Genomic DNA, 23,223 nt, shown 5'->3' with positions numbered 1-23,223 from the left:
AAATGTCGGGTGCAGAAGCCTGGGAGAGCCCAGGAAATTTAAAATACAGTCCCCGTTCACTTGATCGCCAGTATCCATTGATTCATGTAGAGTAAAAAAAATGTAAAAGTTAAAGTTTAACCTCCCCTCACGAATCAGATTTGTGAGGGGAGATGACATTACTTATCTAAGGCCCCCGGATTTGTTCCCTGATGGGATCTTTATCCACGCGGACCCTTCTTCGAATTCTATGCATGTGCCCGTTGGCAAAATGTCAGACACATGCGCAGAAGCCGAGGATTGCCTGGGAAATTTAAAATCTCCCTGCTCCTGGCTACCAAAGGTAGCTGAAACCTGGAGATTTGAAGGGGATCAGATCTGTAAGGGGAGGTGAAATTACTTACCTAAGGTCCTTCGGCGGGATCTTTATCCATGGACCTTTCCCGTGCTTCAGCACATGCGCCGTGGGCAAAATGGCGGGCACAAGTGCAGAAGCTGGGCAGGGCCTGGGAAACTTTAAATCTACTCGCTCCTGGCTACTAAAAGTAGCCGAGAGCCTGGAGCACTGATCGAGGGCCACGGTGAGCAGTTCCCGGTCATGTGATTGCCGTTATCTAATGAATATAGGTGATCAACATAAAAGTAAAAAAAAAAGTTAAACTTTAATCTCCCCTCACGATTGAATGAAACTTCTTACTGGAGGCCTTTACATTTAAACCCCAACACGATCATCCTCCACGCACCTTCCTCAGCTTCTGTGCATGTGCCCGACGGCAAGATACCGGACACATAGAATCCAGAGAGGGTCCAGGAAATTTAAAATCACATTGCTCCCAGCTGCCAAAGGTCTGGAGCAGTGAGTAGAGGCCTCGTTGAGCGGTCCCAGACCCTCCACTTCTGTGTTACAGGCAAGCTCCAAATTTGAGGAACCTTATAATCAGAAGTGACTTGCCCTTCAACATACAAAAAGGAACGTATCTCTGTAATGTAAGGTGCTGCAAGAACACACAGCAGGACTATAAGATCCCAGGGACATTCACATGTTCCACGTCTGATGTTGTGTAGCTGATCATGTGCAGTAAATGTCCTGTTGGGGGCCTTTATGTTGGAGGAACAGGACAAAAACTGAAAGCCAGGATGAGAGCTCACCACCACACAATTAAACAGAGAAAGGCAGAATCACCTGTGGCCAAGCACTTTTCTAGTCAGGGACACAACTTAGAAGATATGAGAGTTATGATATTGAAGGGTGGTTTCAAGTCACAAAGCCATAGAAGAATTTGGGAATATAAATTTATAAAACCTTTTGACAATTTCAATGGAGGATTAAATTATTCTGAGGATTTTTGCGTGAATGGGAGGTATGAGGCATCTATAACACAGATAAGACTGCTGGCCTCATGGAATTTTATTAATTCTTTTTTCGGTGTTGGTCCAGATGATTATGATGTCATCAATGTAGCGGAAGTAGGCTAGTGGTTTGCTGGAGCAGGAGGACAGAAAGTCGCTCTCCACTTTTGCCATGAAAAAGTTGGCATATTGCAATACCATTTTACTGCCCATGGCTGTTCCGGTGAGATACTGGAATATCTCTTTGTCAAAGGAGAAATGATTGTGTGTGAGGATGAATCTTGTGAGTTGTAACATGGATTCAGAGGAAACCCTCATTGGTCTCAAGGTGTATTTGGCAGGGGGCCAGTCCATCTTCATGTGGGATGTTGGAATACAAGGATTCAACGTTGATGGTGGCCAGGATGGTGCCATTGGGGAGTGGACCTATGGTTGATAGTTTGTTCAGTAGATCCATGGTCTCTTGCAAGTAGCTGGTTGTGTTTCCCACCAGTGGTTTGAGAACACTTTCCACCCATCCTGAGATTCCTTCAGTGAGGGTTCCCACACCTGAGATAATTGGCCTTCCTGGGTTGCCAGCTTTGTGTCATTTTGGAAGCATGTAGAATGTTCCAACCCTGGGGTTCTCCGGTATCAAGTCCAGAAGCTTTATGAAGCCCACAGACAGACTTCTGATGACCCTTCTCAATTTCCTCACATATTTTTGAGTTGGGTCTTGATCCAGTTTGGTGTAGTATCTGGTGTCCATCAGCTGTCTGTCTGCTTCTTTCTTGTAGTCCGACGTATTCATGAGAACTATAGCACCACCCTTATCTGCAGGCTCAATGGTGATCTCCTTGTTGCTCTTAAAAGCATAGATGGCCCTTCCTTGTCTGAAAAATAGCCCCTTTTACCCATGGAAACAACAAGTGATATGTGAGCAGACAGCCTATTGCACACCTTATATACCAACCAAGCCAGCCCACAACTTGTCGCTTCCTTTATATACTACGCGATGCCAACATTAAAAGTAGGAGGTGGTCTTAATAATGTGATTCAACTGTTAAAGTGGTTGATAAATATATACTGCAAACTTCAAGCTGCACAGGCCAAGAGATGGACATTGCCTTAGTAGTGTGGGCTGTAACAAAATTAGGTGGATCAAAGTTCTGGAACATGTAAACTCAGGTTAGGTAAAACGACTTAAAAAAGTGTTATTTCTCCTAAAAAAAGAATGAGTAAATTCTCAATCTTTCTGATCACTACTATTAACTAAATAGATCTTGAGAAAAAAAGGACAGATCTAGGGAATAGAAATCACATTTTTCTCGAGACAAAGACTTAGAAAGAACACTGGAAGGGAGATGACCTGATTACAACTTATATGAAGGACGCTAACATGGCCTGCCCAGAGAGAGGAAAAAATAAAGGTGCATTAGTGCAAACAAGCTAAACCCACAATGGTAGCCTACAAGCAGTAGGTTAACCTGTTAAGAACCCAGTATAGCATTAATACAACAACCTTGTGCATCTCTCAGCATAATCTAGGAAATCCATCATAGAAAAGTAACATAGAAAAATAGCAGGAAGCAACCAGCTTAACAAACCACCTATCCTAGCCCACACAGGACAAAAAAAACACAGGGTGGAATTGGCTAGACATCCTTTTTATTGGGTCAGGGTGCTCTATTTAATTAAGTGCTTAATTTGATTTATTTGAAATTCCATCTGCCCTGATGGTACACAGGGGAAGAATTAACCCCAGGGGTGTGCTGCTGTAGGATGTAAGGGAACATTATTTTCCCCATCATATCACCATCCTATTTGCAGCAGCAAGTTAATGCATGTAAGTGAGCTGGGCTATTTTCTCTGCCTGGTTTAATGTATATTTAGAATAGAGATGAGCAGAAGAGGAATGATTTATACGTTTTTAAAGATAGCCAAGATAAACCACTCAATTAATGGGCACTGGACGGTTGGAGGTGCACTTTGTTCTATATTGATTGCATTAAGAAATACAATACACAGATGTCTTACTCTGTAATATCCAGAAAGCAAGCGGTTCAATAGTGTTTGCAAGAAAATCACAGCCACAATAAATTGAATTCATAATCTAAATAGATTGGCTTGTTTCGCAGGCCGCACCAGTTAGATTTCTTTGAAGACAAATTAAAGTAATGGAAGATGTTTAAAAAGCAACATTTATAGCAATCAATGCACAAATATAGATAATTCAAAATGGTTCACTTTCTTTTTTTTTTGCAACTGTACATAACACCCCCACCCCCTTCTTCATTAACATTCAGGAAGATGCTGAGACCATTAACAGAGAGATAAAAAAAATATAGTACTGCAGTGAGGTTTTTGATGATAGGCAGCATACTAATACACAGTGTGCACTAGGTAGTCAGAGAAGTGGTATGAACATCTTTGTTCAGTACTAGAGCGTTGCTTCAAGCCGTGACAAGTGGGATGGATTTGTTTTCAAACAGATCCCATTGACTTACAATTGGGTTTGTCAGATTTCCATTGGGGTTGAATGTTTTTCATGGCAAGAATAGGGCTCTTGACTACATTATACTTGATGTCAGAAACATTGAAACCCGAACAAAAAATAACTCCTCTGTAAACAGAACCTACGAAATACAAAAGTCCTGAGATCAGCAGTACAAACACAGTCCAAATACATGAACATCCACTCATCCATGGGTCAATAGTGCACATAGATTCGGGATGCCCGCCCTCATGAGCCTCAGGGCAAACAGGAAAATAAATGCAACACTCGATTCAGAAAAGCATAAAAAGCTGAAAATGCGAGTACGATATCGGGCCGTGATCAATGGGGAAACATCATATCGCACCGCGTGCAGCTAGAACGTAGTGCAATGCTGCCACCGCCCCCCATGAGAACGATGGGAGATGCGATGCAAGAGCACAACCAAAGATAGGACATCCAGCAATTTGCTTCCCACATTGCATCATGGTGCGAAGCGATGCGGGAAAACATCGCTCACATATATGACAGCATTTAAAAGAACAGGGTTCATAGTCATGCGAGATTTGTGCCCGATTTTCTTGCTCGTGTGAAGCCAGCCTAATAGTACATTGGTAGATAGTCTATCAGCTTCTGATGTACAGTGCTGCCGAATATGTATGCATTATATAAATAAGTCAAATCATTTTTGAAGCAAGTGCTGCATTGTTTTTCCTATTTTTAATGAATTTAAGGAATATTCCATCATTTGTCAGTTTTGCATTATCATTAGAGATGAGCGAGCATACTCGCTAAGGGCAATTACTCGATCGAGCATTGCCCTTAGCGAGTACCTGCCCGCTCGAGAGAAAAGGTTCGGGTGCCGGCGCGGGGGAGCGGTGAGTTGCGGCGGTCAGCGGGGGGGAGAGAGGGAGAGAAAGATCTCCCCTCCGTTCCTCCCCACTCTCCCCCGCAGCTCCCTGCCCGCCGCCGGCACCCGTACCTTTTCTCGTGAGCGGGCAGGTACTCGCTAAGGGCAATGCTCGATCTAGTAATTGCCCTTAGCGAGTATGCTCGCTCATCACTAATTATCATGTCTCTTTTTCACATGTCAACTTTCTTCATTTTCTCGATCAAGATTAAAACAGCAATATGTATTTTAGCTTTAATAGAATAATAATGCAGAATATTTCCATAATGCCTCAATGTGTTGGTCTTCACTATATGGATCGTTTTACAGGTAAATGTCTATAGGTCCCTAAATTTCATGTCAGGGATTTCAGCTATACATATTTAGCACACGTTTGACCAACAATGTAAACTGCTTGGTTCAGCTGCAGTAAATGGTGGTTGTTTCCAGATGACTGGTTACATTGAAATATGTGATGACTAGCAGCTTCCTAAGCAGACACTGATGAGCTATGAGTTCTATTGTCCTCCACTATTTTGAGTATGCCTTTGCCAGGGTATAAATTCTCAGTCTTGCAGTACCTCCAGCAACAAGCCTGGTAGCTCCAGCAAGGATCACCTCCATCAGGTAAGAAGCAATTAGTACTAAGCACATGACAATTTCTTAGAATCGGCAGGTATGATTAAAACACTTGGCCTTCCACATTCTATAGACTTTACATGGTAGACCCCCAGAATTATGATTGTCTTATAAACTAATATTCATTACTTTAGCAAAATAAATTGGATGTAAAATATCACATAGCTCATTTACATACTAAAGACACAGGGATTGTAAGGGTCTGTAAAAGGCCTGTTGACTGCATAGTTACTACTGTCAATAATAGCTTATGGATTGGCATACAACAAACTTGCCATTTGTATCTGTACTCACAGTGCCATTTGATTTAGATTTTAGAACTACAGCTTCAAAATGTCTCAGACAACCAAAGCTGCTGCCGCGGCTGCTGCCAGCCAGGGAACTGATGCCAAGGAAAAGGGCACCCCTGCTCCAGTTCCTGTTCCTGTAACCAAGCCCACTAAAACCGGTGAACCTAGCCTGGGATCCTTCAAGGTCAGACCGCCCAACAAGAAACTATGTTTCAATATGTACATATAAATATATTAATGACAAACTTGGATCATTGTGGAATAAGATATTATTTAGCTGATGCCACCATTATACTACTAAATTATTTGATCTTTTTTAGCACTTTATCCAATTTTGGTTCTGTTGACACTAGCACCATCCATGGCTTTGGTCTTCACATGAGCCATGATAAATATAGTGGATGTTGATGGATTTCATTGACTTATGATGAGTCTGTGAGGTTTCCATTTTTAATGGAAAAAATAGCAACAGTGCAAGTGTGAATAGAGCCTTATATGTATTTATGTTACCTACATATCAGAAATGTATGTTAGAAAATAATGAATAAGTAATGGTAGTAATAGAAAAGTTGCTAAATTGCTTTGATCCTATCAAACACAATATTTTCCCAATATTTTAATTTACTATAGTGTGCAGTGTCTCTGATTTTTGGTATTATGCTATGTAAAATTCTGCATGTAAATATATAGTGCTGTCCATGTACCCGCATTCCCTAAGACATACTTTGAAATCAATGCACAAGATGTAATACAAACCTTAAAAGGGTTTATCCCAAAATCTAAAATTATTCCTTATGCACAGGATAAGGCATAACTTTATAATTGGTGGGAGTCTCACCACTGAAACTCCCGCTGATCCTGAAAAGAGGAATCCCATGTGCCCCTTTTATTAGCACTGCAGGGATGCTTCTCCCACCCACAGTTATTGTCAGACTTGCTGATGCACTGACTGCACATGTGCAGCTGCGGCTCCATTCATTTCAAAGGGGCTGCTGGAAACTGCCTAGCACTTGTACCTGGCTATCTTCGACAGTTCCATTGAAAGTAAATGGACCACCACTCCATTCACTCTTCTACTCACTGGGGAGGGGTGCAGTATGCCCAGAGTGAGGAGGAGGAGGACACTGGACCCCTATTCTCTGGATTGGAGGAAGTCTCAGTACTGAGACCCCCACATATCATAACGTTATCCTCTATCTTAGAGAATTTGGGATAGCCACTTTAAACATATTCAGGTATAGACAAAATAAATAAAAATTAAATTTTCAGTCAACTTATGCCATTATCTATTTTCACATATCTGAAACCAAGCAAGCAGAATATTATCCCTGCTGGAATGAACATATTCTCCCTCCCATAGATGATCGTCTTTGAGCAAGAGAACTTCCAGGGAAGACACATGGAGCTTCTGAATGAGTGTGTGAACCTTGGGGAGCGAGGCTTCGACAGAGTACGCAGTGTTATTGTTGACTCTGGACCGTAAGTGCTAAAAGTTCCAGCTGACATTTTCACTTCTTCATTTAGCAGTGCTGACGAAACAGAAAGAACTTGCATTATGTTTACTGTATTTTCTATGTGCCGCTGCATTTTAAATTCTTAAATAACCAGAGAAAGAATGAAGAACAACAGATATGCCAGAAAGAGTCAAACGCTTCAAAAAGAAAAGTGAACTAAAACTCATTGATCAAAACTGTCTAATAGAAAAGCTGTTCTTGTTGCCCATAGCAACCAATCAAAGCAATTACAGATCAGCTTTCATTTATTAAAATGCTCAGGAAATATGAAAGCTGCATTGGAACCAAACACAATAGGCAACAAAGCCAGTTATTCTGTTAGACAGTTGTGAAAATGGAGTCCATAGTATTTTGGAAAGAATATTATTACCATTTTAGTAAAAGAGCATGGACTAGTTACAAGCTAAATATGAGATCCGTGCCCCTGTATTGACTCAATTACAATCAATTCTATTTTGAAATGTTCCCATATTTTATATGTGGGCAGGCCATATTTTTTAAGTAATTACTAACAACACCCAACCTTAGGTTGTTTTTACCCCACACTATTTTTGTCAACAAGGCTTACTCCCTATTGATAAATATGGTGCAATCTCTGCTTGAGAGAGAAGAACCTGGGCACCACACACTATTGATATATCTACTCCAATTTCTATATCAGTGTTTCCTAAACTCCAGTTCTCACGACCCCCCTAACAGGTCATGATTTGAGGATATCCTATAGAGCAAACACCTGTGGCCATGTCTAAAGCACTGACAATAATTACCGTACATCATCTTTGCAACGCCGTGGAAATCTGGAAATCCTGACCTGTTGGAAGGTTGAGAGGACTGGAATTTGGAGAACACTGCTTTAGAAGTTCTCAAAGTTATAGAGAATTATAGATGTACAAATGAGGATGAGATGCAAATACTTTAGACCTTAAATTCTCATGAAGACCGCAATAGACGGCCATCTATTTGTGTAAATGTAAAAAAATGACACACCAGGGCTGGAGTTTGAATAGAGTAAGGTAAAGACATATCAGTGATGAATTAGATATTGCTGGTTTTCAGTGAAAGTGTATGGGAACAAGTTATAGACTAATTGTACATAGGTTTTCAGTGTTAGGGTTTAGAACAGTATTTCCCAAACTCCAGTCCTCATGACCCCCAACAGGTCTTGATTTGAGAATATACTATAAAGAAAACACCTGTGGCAATGTCTGAGGCACTGACAATAATGACATCACCTGCGCAATCATATGGAAATCCTGAAAACCTGACCTGTTGGGGAGTCATGAGGATTCGTGTTTGGTAAACACTGATCTACATACCATGTTTCCCTGAAAATAAGACAGTGTCTTATATTAATTTTTGTTCAAAAAGGTTTAACTTTTTTACATGTATAGCTGCCTGGACACTATTTATATTGACTTTTTAAATTAACTGTTAGCAGAGCTTAATTTTGAAGTAGGGCTTATATTTCAAGCATCCTCAAAAAGCCTGAAAAATCATTTTGCATCCTCAAAAATTCAGGAAAATCATGCTATGTCTTATTTTCAGGGTATGTCTTATTTTCAGGGAAACAGGATAGATATAAATGATTACAAATAGAGTGAGCAGCTGCAAAATATATAGACATTGGGGTGCTTTCAAGCATGCCATTTTGATCCAGATTATTTAAAGCCAGAAGTGGATCAAAAGGGAGGGAAAGAATTGACTTCCCTTTATTTTTAGTCCACTTGTAGTTTAGCCTTCAAAAGCTGCGTAAGAAAGCATCAAAATAGAACATGTGAGCACCTGCACATAAACAGCTAGAAAAGCAAAAGCTTAAAATTCCTTACAGTTTTTTAGCATTGTTACAAACCCAAATGAGTTTCAAACACCATATAGAAAAGTATTTGCTCCCCCTTTAATATCTTTTATTAGCCCTTTTGGATTATTACTGCCTAGAATTAGATCACATTTTGTGTTATGCATTGAGTGACTAAGATTAATATTTCTTACTCTCTTGGTGATCTAAAGTTATTATCTCCATCTCGAGTTCAATAGTAACAAGCTGGAAATATAGGTACCGTATAGAAATTTCATAGCTGGCGCCAGAGGCTAGTGCTCAGCTTAGAGAGAATTGAAAGAGACAGCGCCAGTGCAGGATGTCCTTTGCTGATTTATGAGTAGCAGTCTGGTCCATGAATATGACACTTGGAAATAAGTGAAAAATGCAGGTAGCAATAAACGTCCGCATCTTCCCACACAAGAATGATTACACTGCCTTGTTTATACACAGTAAACTATATTGAAATGTATATGGAGTATACATGATTTATTAGCCTGAGAGGATGATTTATCCAAGTATGCCAGGCCTGTGTGCCGTATGCATGTACCTGGATAAAGAGTTCTTATTGGGAATTGGATTTATAATACAAAGATTCAAATTGGATACATAGGATGTATTAACAACATTGAAATGAAAAGGATTCACATCAAGAAAGTTTAGCATTTTTAGCCATAATATGGTTGGTTTTAAGCCATTGAAATAAACTAGGATGATGGCTATTTATGTACCAGAACAAGTCAAAGAGAGATCGGCATATTTACATAGACATGGTTTTGGTGTCTAAGGAGGAAAGCCTTGCTGAAATAAGTTAGACGGTGAGTTCAGTTTCTTCCGCCTTCAGTGTTCTAGTTTAGAACTTTGTGAGAAAACACATATTGCTGGAGATAGCCTCTGGAAATCTTCCTGCACAGTGATTTTCTTCACATAAACCTTAACCCTCTATGTTCTACGTTTTATAATGTCATTTTTCTGAATAATGGTATTTCATAAGTCTTTAAAGGTTTCGAACCATGAATGTAGTAGTGAATTGATGAATTAATCCTATAGATGCAGTAGAAGAAATGAAATTGCGTAGGCTTTGTATTATATTCTCATTCTTTTCACTTTTCTCTTCCACTGTTGTCATTGTGTGTGTGTGTTTTTTGTGATGAACTTTGATGTTGTTCCATTGGTTTTTATGTGATATGTGGACTCCGCGTACACATCTTCTCAGCTGGGTTGCTTATGAGCAGTCCAACTTCCGTGGCGAGATGTTTATCTTGGAGAAGGGCGAGTATCCTCGTTGGGATACCTGGTCTAGCAGCTATAGGAGCGACTGCTTCATGTCCATACGCCCCATCCGAATGGTAAGTTTAAGAAAAGCAAGGTTATATTTGGCATTGGATCAGCCTTTGTGGCTGCTATGGAGCCTATAGAAGAAGGGCCTCACTGCGAGTTTGTCTTATCCTTTATTCCAAAATAGGGAAAAGGTGGTATAAACCTGAGCAGGACTGCTCCTTTCCATATGCCACACAACCTTAGTGAACAAGAGATAGATCCATAGTCTTATCACCCTTGACTCACACAACAAATGAAGGGGATATGCCGAGCAAAAGCCAAGGCTTTCGATGCATATAAGAGAGATAGACAGACAGGCAGACAGAAACCTCTTTGACATTACCACCAAAATTGCAGTGTAAATGGTTTTATGAAAGGGTGGCCCTCTCAAAAACGAAGCACTTGTGTATGGTGCAACCTTCAAAAGGTACAGCTATAGCTTGAGAATTGCTTAGTTGCACATATTTTATTAGCATGAGACATACACCACTTGAAATAGGTACTGGGGCATGACAAAGGGTGAAACTGCATGGCTGGCCGCACATTATCCTTTGTCATTCACTAGTACGTATTTCAAGTGGCATCTCACTTCTGCTCTTTAAAAATATACAACTAAGCAATTCTCAAGCTATAGCTGTACATACCACAGCTGAAGAGAAGAGACTTTACACCTCAAAATGTGTTTTGTTGCACTACATTAATTCAAAAAAAGGAGTTGATGACCTTTGGAAGGTTGCGCCATACAGCAGTGCTTCCAGAATTTTAATCTCAGACTATCTCACACCCACTTTTAGTCTAGCATTCATCTGGTGGGAAGCACCTTCACGTCTTCTTCACGCCACCTTCATGGGTCCTATAGAGCCTTGTTAGGCTCTCAGTCATCTCCTCTTGGTTACTGTACTCGCTTTCCTAATTCTTCATACTAGTCTCTCCGAGACACGGCTTGTGTACACAAAAGATAGAAGAATTGAAAATCTGTGATAGACAGAGAAAGACTGACAGACAGACAGACAGATATCCAATACTAAGTAATCTGACCAGTAGAAGAAATTACCTGTGTTAAGACGTCTTGTATGATCTTGCTTAGGTCCCATCTAGACGGAACAATTATCGTTCGGGCAATCGTTCAAACAAGTGAAAAGGAACGATAGTCGGGCAAACAACTGAACGACAAGTGAGAATCGGGAGGTTATCGCTCGTCATTCAGTTTCAGCCGGCATAACAACCAGGGCCGGCTCGAGCAGCTTCAATACTGATCATTCAGTGTTTCACATAGATATGTGAAATACTAAACGACTAGGACACGAGAACTGCATGATTCTTAACAAGAAGTGTGCCGCTTAAACAGGCTGCCTGAGCGCGAACGAACTGGTGATGACGTCAGCAGCTCATCCGCTCGGGCAAGCAAGAGTCGTGAGATTCTCTGTAAAACACCCATTAGTCAATCAAAACACATGTTCTTAGAAAAGAACTTAAATTCTTCCACGTCAGACGTATTTCAAGGCTGATTAGGTTTGCATTTCCTAAATCTCTTTACAAACAAAAACTAATCAAATTCTAGTATTAAAGCCAAGAATAGTATCTAGCTCTTAAGCAACATCTTCGTGGTATTTACGTACGGCCTTATGACTGATAATAATCATTCCTTGCCTGATTTACATCTCACATCTGCATTTTCTTAAGACTTCGGTTTATTCTCAGCTGGTACTGTACCTTTATTTCCACTAAAGATAAAGGATAGCATTCTGGAAGCAGTTCAATTTGAACTCCGAAAAAGCAAGTTTATTCTGGTAGTGCGTCTTTGTATGCTGTTGTTTTTGCAGCCTCTTGTTGGCCAACATCCCAGCCTTTTAATCCAGCTGCCCATTCACCAGTTCATGAAAGTAAGACTATGTTCAGAATCAAATAAGTGTGAAATTATAGGATCTGTGCCAAACTCTGGCCAAGCAATTGACGTCAAATTCCTAACAAAATCGAATCATTCCCCAATATGAAAAACAACATTTCCCTTGTAGACTTGAAAAGAACTAAGAAAGCAGTAGCTACCAAAACAATGATTATTAAGCTTGTTTCATCTATAGCTGCCAGATGAGTAGGAAATATATTTCCCTGAAAATATGTAGAATAGAAAACATAACAAATTGGACAAGGTTGGTGTTTGTTGTAGGAGAAAATGAATTTGCAACAATGAAAACATGATGAAAGTGTTTTAGCCTTGATGATTGTTTTCAGTCGGCATTGTCTGAGAACTGGATTATAACAACATTATGGACGGTGTCACTGTATCCAATTCATTATATGTTTTTCTGTGTACCTGCAGGATAGCCAAGAACATAAAATCGCCTTGTTCGAATCCGCGGACTTCAAGGGCAACAAGATGGAAATCATTGAGGATGACGTGCCCAGCCTGTGGGCCTACGGATTCTGTGACCGCGTGGGAAGCGTGAGAGTACCTAGTGGAACGTAAGTCATGCATCATAATGGTGTTACTCAGTCATTACAGTGGTCTATGAAAGGATCACACTAGGATTCTGGGTTCTGCAAAAGCTATTCTGCTGTTAGTTACATTTTATATACAAAGCTTTCTGTTAGTAAAACGTTATTAAGAAAAATAATAAAAAGAGGCTGAAGCTGAGTGTCACATTATGTACAGCAACAACATTATAGCCCTAAGGTAATGTTTCCAAATTTTTGTTTTTCACATTTAGTCATTAACTAAAAAAGTAGTCTAAATTGCATAGCATTATACAATGTTACTCTAAATATTACCTAAATATTCCAAAATAATGGCGATATACTAACCCACCTGGAATAATGCATAAGTCTACTATCGTGACCATGAAATATAAAGCAGGTTTTTCTGTAACTTAAAGAGGCTCTGTTATCATATTTGAGATCCATAAACTACATCATGGAGCCCAAAGGTGAGGGGATGGAGGGGTCTGGGGAACTGCTTTTTATACTCCCCCATTCCAGCACTGGGCCACCGAGAAATCAGCACATGCATATAGCTTGACTGTGCTTGCGCTCTCCCATAGAGATGAATGGTAGACTGCGCTCATAAAGCCTTGTGAAAAGTATCACACTGTGTGTGTACGCTGATATCTTAGGGGCACAGCGCTGAAACTGGAGGCCTAGTGAGTATAAAAAGTAGCTCGCCTGACCCATCGTACCCTTACTTTTGCACCCCATAATGTAGATTATGGGGCTCAAAGATCATGATAGATGTCCTTTAACTATTGATGATCTAACCTCCGAATCGACCGGGGTCCATTCGGCAATTAGCTGTTTATCCGGCCTACTGACAGCTCTGTCCACACTGCAGCAGCCCAAGTTGGTAATGCCCCATTGAATTCAATGGGAGCTGTGCCTACATTACCAACCCAGGCCACTGTAATGTGGACAGAGCTTTCAATTTCCGGCTCTATTTGTACTGAAAACACGCCTAATAAACAGTTGATTGCTGGGGAGAATGAGCAATGGACTGTAGCCAATCAACTAGTAATGACCTAGCCTAAGGGTATCCTAAGTCCCAGCAACTACCTTCTAGAAAATATAAAAGGAATAGAAACAAATGCTTTTATTTTCCAAAAATTAGAGCTGAAATCCGATTGGTTGCTGTGAGAAGCCAATAAAGTTCTTTGATAAACGGCCAGAATCAGGAAACATAATAACAATCTTTCCTTCTTGTTTTTATACAGTTGGGTTGGATATCAGTATCCCGGATACAGAGGCTACCAATACCTGTTTGAAACCTGCGATTACAAACATTGGAATGAATGGAATGCTTTCCAGCCCCAAATCCAGTCTATCCGTCGTATCAGAGATATGCAATGGCATCAGAAGGGATGTTTCCTTATCCCAACCACTGCTGCCACCAAGTGAACACGCCAGATGTCCCCAGCTTGACAGAGAATGTTTAGGAATCTTTCTTGCAAATTGACCTCATTACCATTTTTTTAAATGACTCTGTCAACCAATTTGTTGTATATTGCACATTTAATGGATGTACTTTACTTTATGATGCAAATAAACACCGTTTCTGAGGTATAAGGTCTGGTTGTTTAAATCACTGACACCTTCAGCCATAGAATCACTGTTAATAGTTTGATGTTTGCGGAGCATCTAGGTTATTAATGCAAATGATTGACTGATTTGGAGACTCATTGCTGGTTTTCACATCGAACCACATTTGTAGAGTGCACATATATTGTGTTAGTGACGTGTGATTGTTTGCATATAAAAGACTAGTTGAGTAGTTATGCATCTGAATTTAGGTCATTTTTGGTCTCTTCATACCACAGATGAGTAAGATATAGCCCTACGATGACATATTATAATCAGTAATCACTTCCTTAAACACATATATATTTGAATTTCTTATAAGGTGACAGATTTGGTTTTTTATACAAGTTTTGATACTTTTGATCTGAAAAAAAGGCCCATGAATATAAACCTGATAAATTAAGGAATAACAGAAAACTTAATTACAGTAATTCACAGCAATTAGTAAAAAAGTATGTTAAAGTAAATACATTCTAAAGTATAGGACATAACATTAGAAGTCTCCTCACACCTACTCCACACCTTGTTTCAACAGGGAAGGGGTACAAACAGTCTCCAGAACCTGCTTATCTCTTAAATGGGTTGTCCCGCGAAACAAAGTGGGTCTATACACTTCTGTATGGCCATATTAATGCACTTTGTAATGTACATTGTGCATTAATTATGAGCCATACAGAAGTTATTCACTTACTTGTTCCGTTGCTAGCGTCCCCGTCTCCATGGTGCCGTATAATCTTCAGCGTCTAATCGCCCGATTAGACGCGCTTGCGCAGTCCGGTCTTCTCCCTTCTGAATAGGGCCGCTCGTGCCGGAGAGCGGCTCCTCGTAGCTCCGCCCCGTCACGTGTGCCGATTACAGCCAATCAGGAGGCTGGAATCGGCAATGGACCGCACAGAAGACCTGCGGTCCACCGAGGGTGAAGATCCCGGCGGCCATCTTCACAAGGTCAGTCAGAAGTCGCCGGAGCGCGGGGATTCGGGTAAGTACTGGACGGTTTGTTTTTTTTATGCCTGCATCGGGTTTGTCTTGCGCCGAACGGGGGGGCTATTGAAAAAAAAAAAAACAGTTTAGGCGCGGGACAACCCCTTTAAGCTCTTTTCATACCTCGTTTTTATTCTCCAGCGTTGGTTCCATGTCAATATCCAGCTTTAATGAAGAAGTCTGCATGGAGACGAAAGAGGGACAGAATCATAAGGGTCAATGTGTGAGACAGAGACCTCTTTGGTCTCCTTCTCACATAGTTTCTGTCCCTGTTACTCTTTTAAACTGGATAGAAAAGCACCTAGGAGAGCTCTGTTGAGTTTAAGAGGTGGATGTCAGAGCCAGAAGTGGATCAGCAGGAAGGAGAGGTCTTTATTTTATTTATACAGTATCCCTCAACACTTTTTAATTCACTTCTAGCTTTGGTATAAAAAATACATAAAAACTGTGACATTCTTCCAAAAATGCATTGTGTGAAACCACTCTAACAAATCAATTAAAATGTTTACTGTTATATTCATGGTCTTCAAACTTAACTTATTTACCCCTGCAGATGTAGTTATATATTAGATGTACTTGTAGACGTCATTGTTTATTAGTAGTGATGAGCGAGCATACTTGCTAAGGGCAATTGCCTGAGCGAACATTGCCCTTAGCGAGTACCTGCCCGCTCGGGAGAAAAGGTACTGGTGCTGGCGGCGGGCAGGGAGCTGCCGGGGAGAGCGGGGAGGAACGGAGGGGAGATCTCTCTCTCCCTCTCTCCCCCCCACTCCCTCCTGCTGACTGACGCAACTCACCGCTCCACTGCGCCGGCACCCGAACCTTTTCTCTCGAGCGGGCAGGTACTCGCTAAGGGCAATGCTCGCTTGAGCAATTGCCCTTAGCGAGTATGCTCGCTCATCTCTATTTATTAGCCATGTAGTAACTAGAAATGTTGTTAGAATATTTTGGATGCTGATTTTGTACAGAAATCCACATTAGAATCTGCACCATTTTCAAATTCAATTTAATGCTATGGAAATCTGCACCGTATAAACTACAGATTTTGAAATAGTGGAAAATGAAGACTTGAAGTGAATCTGACACTTATTACACTGTGTGAACACGTGTACCTGCATATTTTGAGTATTCTTTCTTTTGCAATATTTGAGTAAATGTACATTTTCTCTCTTCATGATTTTTGGCAGATTCTTACAGCTATGTCCGAAGAGCTCTGCTTGTGCGCTATGGGAGTCTTCTGAGAAAGGAGACTTCTAAAATTGTGTGCCATGACTTGATGTTTGGGGCTATGGAGGATGCTTATGACCAGTTGTCTTTTGGCCAAAATACTAACAAACACCCACATTTGGTTCTTTTTGTGGTTCTTTTTGCATACGGTTTGCTATAGATGCTGGAGGAGCCCAGGATAGCATGCTAGTGTGGCACACTCTGTTAATAGTGGGCAATCCACTGCTTAGTCAGTGTGGGTTGTACGCCTGTATGTGTGGTGCACTTATCTATAGCTGTCATTCTTGGTATCAGTTCATATTGTGCAGATTAGGTTTGTCGGCAATCAGCCCTCCCTCACCTTGGGTTGAGTTGAGTGGCTGCTCATTAGTCTGCACATGAACACTTTTGCTCCACTATTCTGCAATCTAGATTGCTGCATGCTATTAGGGTACATGGCGATTGAGCCTTCCATGAAGTATATATCTTGTATCTGGCTTCTTTTTTTGTGAGTTGTCTTTGCAGTTAGGAAAACAGTGTAGCACAGAAAGCTGCTCTGTTTCTGTAATTCAAGAGCTATGGAAACAGTTTAGCTTACTGTGCTACACTGTTTCCTGAGGAAGCATTCCAGTTGAGGAATACTCCTGAGAGGTTTGAAAGCTCGCAATAACATCATGTATTTTTGTTAGACATTAAAAGATATCATATCTACAAGATGACTTAGTTTTTCTTGCTGGAAACAATCACACCATTTCCTTTAACTCCTATTCACTTCTAAGGAAACACTGTGGTGTAGCACACTCACTTACTTCTGTAATTCATGACCCCCTTGCTCGGCTAATGTATACAGCCAGCCTGGGATCAATGGCGGCATAACTCAAGATAGTTGTGAGTCCCAGAGGTAGGAACCATATCTGTCAGACGTTTATTGCATATCCTGTAGACATGCCATAAAAGTTGTGATGGTAATGCTCATCTATGCCAAATCCTAGGCAAAATCCGCACCATTTTAGCATTCTATAGAATGCTATGAAAATCTGCACTGTAGTTCAAACTACACAGATTTTTCCGTGTGAGGATTTTGAAATCCATGTTGCAGAAAAAAATAATTAATTTGTCCATTACTAGCGTGGAAACCACATCAAGCAGCCACACATAGATTTGCCCCTTGACTGGAACTAAATCCGCATGTAGATTTGCCTGAAAATCCATGCCAATACTCTGAAGCTCAGCCTTGGAGCTCTGCTATGGATTAAACTGTCACATCCACATTGGAAAAATCTGATGTGAATCTGACAGTAAGTGCCCATGTGCAGATGCCATTATTACTATGTACAGGGAGAAGGATCTGTTTTTGTTAAAGGGGTTGTCTCGCGAAAGCAAGTGGGGTTCAGCACTTCTGTATGGCCATATTAATGCACTTTGTAATATACATCGTGCATTAAATATGAGCCATACAGAAGTTATTCCCTTACCTTCCCTGCGCTGGCGTCTCCGTCTCCATGGCTCCGTCTAACTTCAGTGTCTAATCGCCCGATTAGACGTGCTTGCACAGAAGGGTCTTCTGCTTTCGGCTCGGCAGCAGCAGCATTCTGGCTCCGCCCCCTTGTACGCGTCATCGCGTAGCTCCGCCCCATGACGTGTGCCGATTCCAGCCTCCTGATTGGCTGGAATCGGCACACGTGACGGGGCGGAGCTACGCGATGACGCGTACAAGGGGGCGGAGCCAGAACACCGCTGCTGCCGAACCGAGCCGAAGGCAGAAGACCCTTCTGCGCAAGCGCGTCTAATCGGGCGATTAGACGCTGAAGTTAGACGGAGCCATGGAGACGGGGACGCCAGCGCAGGGAAGGATTAGTGAATAACTTCTGTATGGCTCATATTTAATGCATGATGTATATTACAAAGTGCATTAATATGGCCATACAGAAGTGTATAACCCCACTTGCTTTCGCGAGACAACCCCTTTAAGTCATTTCTGCAGCTCCTAGAGATCTGAAATACATAGTTGTCTTACCTCTTAAATACACTGCTATGGTATTCCTATCTTCCTAGCATAAAGTGGAACATATCTTTAGAATGAGGGATGACACGTGACAACTTGGGAAGTAAGTGAAGTAAGCCCATCAGTTCTGCAAAAATATTTTTATGTAAGCAAAGAATTTGATCCTTATTTTGCATACAAAGCAGGGACATCAACTTCAAAGAGCATAAACCCTGAAACGAGTACGAAAAAACACAGGCTATCTCTCTACATATAAGGCAAGTTACAACTGTGAGTCTGATGGCCAGAAGTAACATCATCATAGGGAAAAAAAGCCTATGTTTGCAAAGTGCATGAAACAATAGTATTATTAAAATATGTTCATTTTAGTTCCTTCCTCAGTAGGGAAAAAATACCGGTAATTAAAAAACGGCCTAACTTCAGCTCTGTTCACACTTCCAATTGCTCTTTTCAACTAGGGCCTCCATCAAACATGCTGGAAAAAACTGTGCAGCATGCTACGTTATTTTTTTGATAAAATGGCAAAACCCCTGGACGGAACAAGATGGAACCCATTATAGTCGGTGGGTTCTGTCAGGCGCCACCAGGATCTGTCATATTGATAGAGCCAACTAAAAAAAAAAACAAAGTCAGCACTTCTAACAAATAAATTAAATGTAAGCCATGGCTGCAAAAATTACAGTAACCAACACGTACTTGAGCATTCACGCACATTTAACCCTTTCCAATCCACTTTCTGACCTCTGAAGACATTATGATTTAAGGTTGTACAGCTCCGAGGTTGGAAGACATCCGTCGGGGTTCTCTTACTGTATATTGCCAGCCTCTCTGCTGTCGGAGCCTATCCAACGTGCCACCTCATGCAGTACTGGCTTTAGCCAGCAGATAGAACCGTTGTATAACTGCAAAAAAAAGATTAAGCCCCCTAGGAAAACCAGAATACAAATTGGATTGGAAAGGGTTAATATCTGCATAAAATTGCAGATATACTGTTGTTTATACGAACCGCATAACAAATGCAAGGTTTTTAGCGCATATTTGTATCAAAGCATGTGGGCCCGTCTGCCACGTCCAGGCAATCCTTATTGGATTGGATCATAGCTCTATAGAAATCCTTCTTTGGGCTAAAAAGTTTCCTAATGAATTGAAAAGCTGAATACCTGGCCATATACTGTCACTGAACCACCTAAGGTATATGGGTGAATGGAGTGCACGACAAGTGTAGGCAGCCACTCCTATAAATGCCCATGCAACAAAAACAACAATGTCAGCACTTCTGACAAATAAATTGTCATGTTGTGCTCCTGGGACCTGTAGTTCTATAGGTTTCCAGGACCACACTTCCACAGATGTGGGATGATTAAACCCAGTATGTAGATGGATGTCAGCAGCACACTTTTAAACACCCGCAAGGGACGGACACACAAATGCAAGAGCCACCTTACAGATCCTGACCCGATCAGATCCAAAAGTTCCAAGGTGAAATATAAAGCGATGGCAGCATACACGGTGATTTCAAGATGGTTTTTCCTTTTATTTCCTTCACAGATGGTAATACAACGTTTCGACTTGCGTCTTTTTCAAGTATGCACTCCCCCCCCATACACTGCACATATATATATACCAAAACATTTAATCACATATCCAATCACAACCTGTCTTGCCGTGATCTCTCCTCCTCCTGCACATGTTGTAAGTAATTACTGCCATGGCACGCCTCCGTGAAGGAAATAAAAGGAAAAACCATCTTGAAATCACCGTGTATGCTGCCATCGCTTTATATTTCACCTGGGATGATTAAACCCGGCTGGGTGTGTACTGCTCTGGCCAGCCAATCACTACAGTCTTTTGCACATAAATACCAGCCCCTATTACTAGAAGATGTTGGTCATTTATTCATTTTCTCATTCCCTCTTAGAACTCTAGCGCTTGGGGTCATGCATGTTCTGCTTTAGTGTAGCTGCATGCATGAAGCTTTGGGTGGGTTCCCTTGTCTGTTTGTTGGTATGAACAGTGAAATGTTCGGTGTCAGTTGTAGGTGAATAGACATTAGGTGTAAACTGTCCTGATCAGTGTGTTTTTCCCTTGTCTTGTGTTCCTTTCTCTTACTATCTAGGGCAAGCGAAGCCCCTAGGTTCCAGCCTAGGGCCGTCCCTATTGGGACAATCGCCCAATTGTAGGCAGGGTTTCCTTTGGGTTTTAGCTGTCTTGTTAGAATATAGACTCAAAAGACAATGAGGATACTTGACGTGGGCTTGTGAGCTTGGGTATTTTGGCCAAAATATTAACCAATACCTTGCATATACTAACTTATTAGCTATTTCCACCTGCCTGGGTTTGGTGGTACATTTGTAAGTATTTTGGCATCTGTTGCCTGTTGTTGTTCTATGTGTGCATGTTACTTACTCCCCTTTCCTTTCTCCAGTCCTTGTTTGGGTTGCATCCGTGTAGTTCGTTATTCCCATGGCCTGCACGGACGTAACATAACTTAAATGTGAAGGTGCACATAAGCCATGACTAAAATAATTACATTTGTTTTTTGTTACATGTGCATTTCGGTAGGAGTGGCTGTCTACACTTGTGCACTCCATTCACCCATCTGTCCCAATGACAGTATGTAGCCAGGTAACCAACTTTACTATTTATTTGGAGGCCTTTGGGCCCCAAGAAAGGGTTCTATAAAACTAAGAACCCATCCAATAAAGCTTACTTGGTCGAGGCGGTTGGGCCCACGTGTTAGTATGAAGAACAGTTGTTCACTTTTATGAAGACATTATGTGCATGAGTGCTTAAGCAGATGTTTGTGTTTTTCACAGATCCAGTAGCCATTTTATTCTCATTCTTCTGTTCCAGTATTTGAGACATTTTCTGATTGCACACAATGCTTTGTTCTTTTTGCAGATATGGATTGTAGTTTCCTGGCATATACACTGCAGGGCATTTTAAAGGCAACTGGCAACCATAACAGGAGAAATTCTTTTAAAGGAACTCTAGATCTAGAAAAGAATGGTAAAAATAAATAGAAGATACACTTGTCCCAACTGTTTGTTAGTCTGCAGGATGTTCTGCATGTTCTTAAAGCAAATTGTCTTGCAGAAATCTTGCAGAGAAAACTTGGTAATTTCGCTGTGATTTCTTCCTTTTTCAGCAGCTAGAAAACTAATATTGGGGCTTTGTCAGGGTACTGGTGTATCTTGATGCCACCGGAAGCTAGGGGTGTGACAGGTGTCACCTAGAGTGAACGCGCCTAGCTTAGGGTTGGCTGTGAAGATACAGTAGTTACGGGCATCGGCAGAAGCGCAGACAGCGGCATTTCAGCTGCTATGGCTGTCTGTGCTGTAGTGTGCCGGCCGCACCCCGTAGATAGCACGCTGTAGTTGGCTGTCCCCGCTGCTGTGTTGTCAGCTGTGATGTGCCCTTTAGACCATACCATTGTCAGTGTCCCGAGGAGGAGAGATGCTTCAGCGCAGCAGGTGGTGCTATAGGCGGAGAAAGTGTCAGCGATGCAGAGAACCTGGAGATGCTGAGTCTCATCAACGGATAAGCGGAGGACGTCGGCAATTGCCAGGTAGACGCAGGACCTGACCGCATCCTGCAATAGTAGAAAATGTCACTGGTGCTCAGTGCAGGGGGTGCTCAATCGTATCATTGGAGGACCTAAACAGTTCCACAATGGAAGGACTGAGTCTCAGCGCAGCTCAGCGGCGCGAGGTGGTGAGTCTATTCAGCGGAGGAGCGACGCAGCTCAATGGAGATGCCCAATTCAGTCAGCCACTGTGTGCGCTTCAATCACCCGCTGTCTGCCCATCCCGTGCAGGGCCGCCGGATCACTGCTGCTGTCTGCGCTTCTGCTGATGCCCATGACTACTATATCCTCCCAGCCAATCGTAAGTGAAGGTTGTGACAGGGACATTCACTCCTGGTGATACCTGTCACACCCCTAGCTTCCGGTGGCGTCAAGATACACCAGTACCCTTTGTCTGGTGGTGGGACTTAATGTCCTATTGTGAATTAAAGGGGTTGTCCCGCGCCGAAACGGGTTTTTTTTTTTTTCAACCCCCCCCCCCGGTCGGCGCGAGACAACCCCGATGCAGGGAGGTAAAGAAAGCTTACCGGAGCGCTTACCTTAATCCCCGCGCTCCGGTGACTTCAATACTTACCGCTGAAGATGGCCACCGGGATCCTCTGTCTCCGTGGACCGCAGCTCTTCTGTGCGGTCCATTGCCGATTCCAGCCTCCTGATTGGCTGGAATCGGCACGTGACGGGGCGGAGCTACACGGAGCCTGCATTCTGCACGAGCGGCTCCATAGAAGACTGCAGAAGACCCGGACTGCGCAAGCGCGGCTAATTTGGCCATCGGAGGGCGAAAATTAGTCGGCTCCATGGGAACGAGGACGCTAGCAACGGAGCAGGTAAGTAAAAAACTTTTTATAACTTCTGTATGGCTCATAATTAATGCACAATGTATATTACAAAGTGCATTATTATGGCCATACAGAAGTGTATAGACCCACTTGCTGCCGCGGGACAACCCCTTTAAGCAGTAGCTGAAGTTCTGTTCACATCTGCGTTGGAGGCATGCAACACTATTGACGGACTCCTCAGCAAAACCCGATAGACCATGTTATAAGTCAGTGGGCTCCATTGGGTCCCACAGGTATCGGTCATGTGACTTATTTGGCACCTACGGACATA

The 23,223-nt window shown here is 41.9% G+C and overlaps 1 protein-coding gene across 1 annotated transcript; it reads left to right on the top strand.

The window, feature by feature from the left end:
• Positions 1 to 5,584: 5,584 nt before the first annotated feature.
• Positions 5,585 to 14,261, top strand: CRYBB1 (crystallin beta B1). Its single transcript, XM_066601972.1, has 5 exons — positions 5,585 to 5,804; positions 6,981 to 7,099; positions 10,167 to 10,299; positions 12,591 to 12,733; positions 13,972 to 14,261. The coding sequence occupies exons 1-5, from the start codon at positions 5,664 to 5,666 to the stop codon at positions 14,153 to 14,155; spliced, it is 720 nt and encodes a 239-aa protein (XP_066458069.1). The 5' UTR covers positions 5,585 to 5,663; the 3' UTR covers positions 14,156 to 14,261.
• The last annotated feature ends 8,962 nt before the right edge of the window (positions 14,262 to 23,223 follow it).

This window comes from Eleutherodactylus coqui, chromosome 5 (genome assembly GCF_035609145.1).
Source record: "Eleutherodactylus coqui strain aEleCoq1 chromosome 5, aEleCoq1.hap1, whole genome shotgun sequence".
Taxonomy (NCBI): Eukaryota; Metazoa; Chordata; class Amphibia; order Anura; family Eleutherodactylidae; genus Eleutherodactylus; species Eleutherodactylus coqui.
This window is presented reverse-complemented; position numbering and strand designations above follow the sequence as displayed.

Excerpts from the sequence above, each read along its gene's own strand:
- CRYBB1 (XM_066601972.1), top strand. The coding sequence starts at position 5,664 with ATGTCTCAGACAACCAAAGCTGCTGCCGCGGCTGCTGCCAGCCAGGGA. Across the intron at positions 5,805-6,980 it reads CTAGCCTGGGATCCTTCAAG|ATGATCGTCTTTGAGCAAGA; the intron begins GTCAGACCGCCC and ends TCCCTCCCATAG. Across the intron at positions 7,100-10,166 it reads GTTATTGTTGACTCTGGACC|CTGGGTTGCTTATGAGCAGT; the intron begins GTAAGTGCTAAA and ends ACATCTTCTCAG.